The sequence below is a fragment of the Dacryopinax primogenitus genome (genome assembly GCF_000292625.1).
Source record: "Dacryopinax primogenitus strain DJM-731 SS1 chromosome Unknown DACRYscaffold_8, whole genome shotgun sequence".
Taxonomy (NCBI): Eukaryota; Fungi; Basidiomycota; class Dacrymycetes; order Dacrymycetales; family Dacrymycetaceae; genus Dacryopinax; species Dacryopinax primogenitus.
The window spans coordinates 527,111-534,108 of NW_024467205.1; the positions used below are offsets into that span (position 1 = coordinate 527,111).

Here is a 6,998-nt window from a genome sequence, read left to right on the forward strand (position 1 = left end):
ACAGCAGGTCACCTGACCATCCAATCCTTCCAGCAGGTTCCAGCACATGCCAAGGTATACCAGCTACTTCCATGTCATAAAGGCTTAGTCATGTCTCTTGACCAAGCAATGAGCTGGTGCCCTGACAGGTTGAGGCATTGGACCATATGGATTGCCATAATGGTAGGAAGGGTAGAAGGGTTGTGTTGGATAGAGCTGAAAGGGAGGCCATGTCAGATAAGGGGAAGAGGATGGCAATGATGGGTAGTACAACAGATACTGAAGTGGGGCAATGGCAGTTGAAAGGGGGGGGGCTGTAGAAGAGAGCCTGAGTGTGCTGGGAGCATCTGATGGTTGAGAATGTTGAGACATCAAGGGTGGATGAGAATAAAGTTGAGGAATGTGGGGAAATGATGCCATGGAGTAACCTTGGGTTGTGAAACATAAGGGAATGTCTGCCTATCATTATGTGTCAAAGAGGGAAAGAAAAAAGAGACCCTGAGGTCATGTGAGTGAGAGACATTACATGCCCTGGACACAACATTGCATGGATAGCACCATGTCAGCATATTAAAAGGGATTTTATAGAAAGAAATATAATACAGGTGGAAGTGCAACATGTTGATGGCTTGGTGGAACCCTGTTTGGTAGTTTGTTTGACATAATTTCCATGCGGATTGAGTACATGCTACATGGGGGGGGGAGGTCAAATGTGGAAATAGACTCCAGCAGGGGTATAAGCTAGTAGGGTCCACCACACACAGGATGTGGAGGTCAACAAAAACAGGGTAGACACATTTCTTAGTGAGAGAAAACACAGGGGGCATTGATGAAAATAATGGAGGAGTGGGGGAGATGGGAGCCTAGGTATAAGGGAGGGGTGGTAAGAGGTGAATATGGGGGAAGTTATATCATTGGCAAGGGGGATCACAGGTACAAATGTAGCATGCAAGTAGTGTGGGGGTAGTGTGTGGATCTGCTTCTGAGCTTTGTTTCGGAGGCAGATGGACATATCTGCTACATTGGTAGGGGTTTGGCATGCTACATTGGTATGTCCCAGCACAGGGGGGGAGGGATGTGTCAAGTAATAATAGCACACCACCAGCACTGCATGTGTACAAGTCAAGTGCTGTCTATCAGCTGCATTGCTGTCCAGTGATGGACTTGGATAACCCATGCCTTTTGTAAAGGCCAGATAGTGCAGTGGTAGTGCACCTGAGTACAAACCAGGAGGCACCCAGGGTTTGATTCCTGGTCTAGCCAGTATGTTTGATTTCTGTCATACAATGCTGGCATTTTCATTTCAAGTCTTCTTTGGCTAGAAATATCAGAATATTATGTTTCTAGCTGAAGAAGACTTGTTAGATCAGACTGCTAGCAGGAACAACTGGAAGCAGCATGATCCTATGGGGATACCTACCAGTCCAAGCACAGCCAGGTGACATAACTGGTCCATCTTAAGCCACAATCTTTGTGACCTCAGTGACTTGGATAACCCACGCCCTTAGTAAATGCCAGATAGTGCTGTGGTAGACACCTGAGTACAACCAGGAGGCCCGGGTTCATGTCAATGTTTGATTTCTGTCATACAGTATTACATAATACATAATAATACAAGTGTACAGTAGACCACCTCACATCAACACCTACCCATAAGCTACACAATCGGCGGTAAATCTACGATCCTTCTCCCTCCCCACCCCTCCCCCACCCCGTCCTCCTCCCCCTCACCCGCATCCTCACCCCTCTCTACCGCCCTCGCAGCCCGATGATACCTCATCAACGCGTCCACCAAATCCCAAGGCTGGGCATAGAGCGTGTTCTCCGCATACCCTGCGTCTTCCGGTGCGTACCTGGGGAGTAACACCGCACGCAGGAAGAGGGTTTGGAGGTAGAAGGCAACGGATTGCGGTGATGTTAGCGGGGCGGCGCGGAGTCCTAGCCTGACTGGGTGGTGTACGCAGGCAGGGGAAGAGGGGAGGAGGAAGTGAGTGCCTGTCGCGTCCACCCCTGTTAGGGATATGAGCCGGATCTCCTTACAGGAAGCTAGTGCTCCCAAGCAGGAAAGTGTGAACCCCGCAGGCTGGTGGAGGTACCGCTGCATCCCCTCTTCTGGGTAGACGGTTGTCCATATCCTCAAACACTGGAGGTGGGGTAAAGCACGTGCGAGGAGTCCGATATCCTCGTCTTGGATTGCGAGGTCGCCCCACCAGTGCAGGCAGATCGAGAGGGAGGTAAGGGCGTGACAGTCCAGCAGTGGGTGGAAGACGCTCCACGGGAGAGGGAGGTGTGCCCCGGTGGGCGAGTAAGGCCCTATGAGCCGGAACTCTTGCAGCGTATCCGAGAAGGCTGCTGCGAGTTGGGCGACATGCGCGAGGACGGGCACGTCGAGCTCTGGAGTCATCTCCATGTCCACCCGGTCTAGTCTGCCGTCAACGGCGCTCAGCAGCCGAGTGACACTTTCCGCCGGGGCGGTGATCCGCAGGCCTTGAAGAGCGGGGAAGAGCGCGGACGTCGTTGGGAGGGAGTCGAACGCCGTTGGAGCATCCCACGACAGAGAGGGCTTTATGATCTCCAGATCGTGTAACACGGGGCATTGGGCGAGGACGGGGAGCGCTTGACAAAACCCTAGGAACTCGCCTGCGACAGAGACCTGGGTGAGTTCGGCTTGGTTTTCGAGCATCTGCGCCAATGCAAGTTCGTACTCCTCCTTCTCGACCGGGAGGCCCCATAGCCTCAGCGAACGTAACTGACACCCTTGCCGCTCGATCGTCCTGAAAAACGCCCCGCAGCGCTCGGCACCGTCGTCCTCCCTCTCGCGCAAGTGCAGCGGCCTGGTCTGCGTGAACAAGACTGTTATTTCCTGCAGCTTGGGCCCTATGAGGGACAAGACGAATTCCGAGGACTCGGGGTTCCAGAACGCTAGGGCTAGGGAACGGAGGTTTGGCAATGGGGAGGGGCGGGAGCGGAGGAGAGAACTCCAGGCGGCGCAGAACGTCAGTTGGCGCGAGAGGGGCATGCCGTGCGGTGCGAAGTCGACTTGAAGGACATGTTGTGCTTTGAGGTCGAACTGCGCTAGTCGGGGTGCGGTCCATCCCTACGAGCATGAGGGGACGTTGAACGGTAGGCTGGAAGTGGCTCACCTCCTGCGACGCTTCGCCTTCTGCTCCACCTATGAGAGCGAACAGCTGCTTGGGATGTACGATCCTGCCATATAGCAGCCTCAGCACGGGTTCGTAGAATAGTCTTGCGGTGCATGCGAGGACTGGGAGGGATGTAGGGTGTAGTTCTGCGAGGAGTTGATCTACTAGTTCAGGGACGAGAAAGAACGGGTGCATCTCGTTGTCGTCGTCGTCGTTGTTCTAGTCGTTGTTGTTCTAGTCGTTGTTGTTGCGGTCCTCGTCCTCGTCCTCGTCGAAGTGGATATCAGCCGGCAGGTAATCTAATATCAACCATGACTAGATTGTCGGTGCGAGCTAGACGGGGCGGGCCTGAGCGCAGAGTGGGATGGATAGATGGAGGGAAGGGATGCCGTGTCCGGTCATGCCCGGCGCTTCCGAGGCGCGACACCTTTCCCGCCATTCCGCAGCCATGGCCAGTGACTCATCCACAGAGTGTTGAGCGCGTCTGTCGCAGGGAAATGAATTATCGGTGACGTGCCTCGAAGGGACGTTCTACCTAACACCTTCTAATAATGTTCCAATACACCTTCCAAATGTTCAACACGAAGCAGAATGAGTCAAATCTATTGTATGTAGTACCCTCCCAATCACTTTGCCTTTGCGTTCTGCCTTCCCTTCCCCTTGCTCGATGTCGTTGCCGTTGCTTGTCGACCATACCCAGCCTTAGTCGTTCCCTCTCCTGTTTCCTCCCAATTGGGCCAAAACTTGTCGCCGACCCCCGCCCCTGGGTCCATCCCCATCAACGTCACATCCTCATCGTACATCTTTGCCCCATTCGTCGCCATGTCCAGCACAGCCTGCCACACTTCCGAGTTTTTCTGAACAGCGGCAAGTGTCCAGAATGGCACATAGATGTCCCACGTCACCAGATCATTGTCGTAATCTTTGCATGGCATCACCGTCAATTCCTCCTCCTCGGATCACAATGAGACAACGACTCGAATGATAGGCTTGGGTGTGGGTGTTGATTTGTACATTTTCTTCACTATGCTGTCCATGTTGTCGAACACGGGTTGAGAGGGCCCTTGCATAGCTGTCACGGCCTTTGTTTGAAAAACGAGACAGCTGATGTTATCGGGTGTGATCTTCGTTCCTTCAATGGTGATCGGGAAAGCACCATCTATGCCCTGTTGCCCGAACTGCGTGGAAACGCCCGCACGTCTCGTAGGGTAACGATACCATAATTTCGACTGCAGGACGTTGCCATGGACCTTGATTATGTGGTTGAAGTTCCCAAAAGAGTTTGGAATGTGCTTTTAAACGGCTTGTTGTGGAGCTCTCCACCACGTGATGCTTTGGACGAGCGGAGTGTCTTCCACGAATCTTCAGTGAGCAGGTTCTGGAAGAAGTCAGGTATCGAAAATTTGCCGTGTTTAGTGGCAGCATCGCTGGCCAGGATCATAAGGAGCTCGACTACCATCTCCCCGCGTTCACCCACACTGATTCCTGGAGAGCCTAGAATTCTTCTGAGCGCAATTGCAGCATCGAATGACCCACTAGACATTGCAGACTTGGCACCCTCTGAGATGCTTGGCTCGCTTGGGGATCCAGTGATGAGACTTTCGTTCTTGTCCTTAATTTTGTAAAGCACACGCATATGCTGAGCGATCTGCTGATTTGTGGATGTGAGGGCTGAGCTCGTATTCGTTCGTATATCGATCGGGATGCGTCTGGCCAAAATGGCCAGATTTTGCGCATCATCGTATTCCGATGTGTCTGAGGCGCCGAGCAGCTTATCCTTAGCGAATCGCACCAAATTGCGGCCAACCTCGTTGTGGACACCATGCTCAGCCCGTGTGCGAAACCTTCATTCACGCCATGCCGAATCAACTGTTGCTCATTTTTGCAAGGAAGGGTGAGAGGGCTTACAATATCCTCGACTGCTTGCACATGAAGTCGATTTTGCCCACGGCGGTCAAATCCATCTCATGCGGTTGTATCCGCGCCATGTTCAAGGGAAAGCTGCTGAAAGCTGGCAAGGTGTGATATATGTCCCATTGTATGCGGCTTGAAGGATCCAACCGCATCGGAGCCGCAAACTGTGTGATGCTGGCGGATGTTGAGAGGAAGCATGCCATGTGTCGCTCATTGTTGAGAGACCGAAACACTCGGCGTAAAACTGTGTGGATGGTGGTCCTACGGTCTTGTTTGTCAATCGGTCTTAACAGTGTATGAGCTTCATCAAATGCCAGCAACACGGTTGGCAAATGTCCGGGATGCTCGTGGGATAAAAGCTCCGAGAGCGTTTGGAACGAACGGATCATCTGAGACTGGTAGGATAGGTCTGTGGCCGGCAGGCGAGGCGACAGGCCAGCCGCGTCTCGACCTCCTGTAAATGTAGGATCCGGCATCGCACCTTGGGCCTGTAGCATCTGATGGAAATAAGCCAACATGTTCTGTCATACATGAAGAACGGTCTCGTGCGCACATTGTTGGCTCCATTCACCACGCTTTCGAAGAATCGCTTCCGCTCCTGGCTGGGTGCGCCCATTTGATCCCAACTCCCCAGGTACCCGCGAAACCAGTGTGCAATTTCGGCATGCTTTCGCTTCTCCATTTTCTCTGTTTGCTTCTTCAGCATATCGGCCAAGTTATCGTATAGCGTCTTGAGAAAGCATAAGATGGCGGTTTGACAGTCTTCCATCGTCCGGGGACTCTGAAAATATGCCAGAACGTCGCTATCTGAAGGAGGAAAGCCTGCGACCACGGACCCATCAGCACTGCAACCACCCACTACTCAGCACAATGACATACCGCCGGCCGTATCCCTGAGCACAAAAAGCACGGTGAACAGCGATTTGGATGATTCATCGATCATGCGGGTCTTTCCCATGCCGGAAGAATTGACAATGACGACGGTTTTCGCGTAGATAGACGACCCAGGCCCCTGGCACATCTCACAGCAATCCGTGATGTGTTTGTGAAAGAGCTCCACGCCATTTCCTTCATATTCAGAGGCCCAAGACTTGACCGTAACTAACACAACAATTCCATCAGTGATTGATAGTCATTTTCACCGGGATAAACATACCCTCTTCCTGTTCTTTGACTGAAACTACATACATGCCGGTGTCTTCGAGGTCGTTTGCCATTTCGTGAGAGTGAATCACATCTGATAGTTTAGACGATGACACGTAAGTCACAAGGTAGAACGGGTACACTATTTAGGCACACACCATAGAGTTTGCCTAGTTTGATCGCGGAGACTGATGGGTCTCGTAGGACTGCCCTCACAATATCTAGTCCGATCTGTCGCAGCTCGGGTGAAAATTCCTCCTGTCGCAAGTTTGTTGAGACAGCCAGCAGCCTGAAGTCTACCACATGCAAATAGCTTGGTAGCCCAGGTCAACAGCAGTTTGAAGGTATTCCACATGATGAAGCAAGAATTTAGGAGCAAGGTGCAGTTAATACAGTGTCAGTGAGTATGATTTCAGCAGTAATATTTATAGAGAGTCAACATCAGGATATCAATGTTAATATCAACAGTTTCATTCAAGGGTCCATGATCACATCTCATTTCATCACTAGAGTAGGTCCTTGCTTATCAAGCAGGTAGCACAATACATTGAAAAAGAACATGCTTACAGATCAGACAGTCCTAATATAAATCTGGTGTTTGGACTACAAGTGAATTGGCATAGTAGGCATATGGGTCTGAATAATGATTTCCCACAGACTCCCTCACAGTTCCACAAACCTAACCCCACATTCTGCATGATTGAGTTGCTGGTCATCACCCAAGTTGGTGGTGGTGACTTGAGAATAGCCTGTGGTAAGTGTCTTGAACCAGAGGTAATCTGTTAGGGCAACACAGGCTGACTAAGTCTGCTCACCTAA

General features: G+C 51.6%; 2 protein-coding genes and 1 pseudogene across 3 annotated transcripts; 1 reads left to right on the forward strand and 2 right to left on the reverse strand.

Moving 5' to 3' along the window:
- Nucleotides 1–1,168: 1,168 nt before the first annotated feature.
- DACRYDRAFT_t34 lies at nucleotides 1,169–1,242 on the forward strand (annotated as a pseudogene). Its single transcript has one exon. The product of its transcript is annotated as a tRNA-OTHER (tRNA).
- Nucleotides 1,243–1,636: 394 nt separating this feature from the next.
- On the reverse strand, nucleotides 1,637–3,317 carry DACRYDRAFT_15579 (uncharacterized protein; the record flags this gene model as incomplete). The annotated part of the gene is made up of 2 exons (XM_040771121.1): nucleotides 1,637–3,076; nucleotides 3,123–3,317. The coding sequence occupies 2 exons, from the start codon at nucleotides 3,315–3,317 to the stop codon at nucleotides 1,637–1,639; spliced, it is 1,635 nt and encodes a 544-aa protein (XP_040629122.1).
- A 384-nt stretch (nucleotides 3,318–3,701) lies between these two features.
- DACRYDRAFT_115969 (uncharacterized protein) lies at nucleotides 3,702–6,253 on the reverse strand (the record flags this gene model as incomplete). Its single annotated transcript, XM_040770104.1, has 5 exons — nucleotides 3,702–4,966; nucleotides 5,031–5,533; nucleotides 5,590–5,858; nucleotides 5,916–6,137; nucleotides 6,193–6,253. The coding sequence occupies 5 exons, from the start codon at nucleotides 6,251–6,253 to the stop codon at nucleotides 4,378–4,380; spliced, it is 1,644 nt and encodes a 547-aa protein (XP_040629123.1). The 3' UTR covers nucleotides 3,702–4,377.
- Nucleotides 6,254–6,998: the final 745 nt, after the last annotated feature.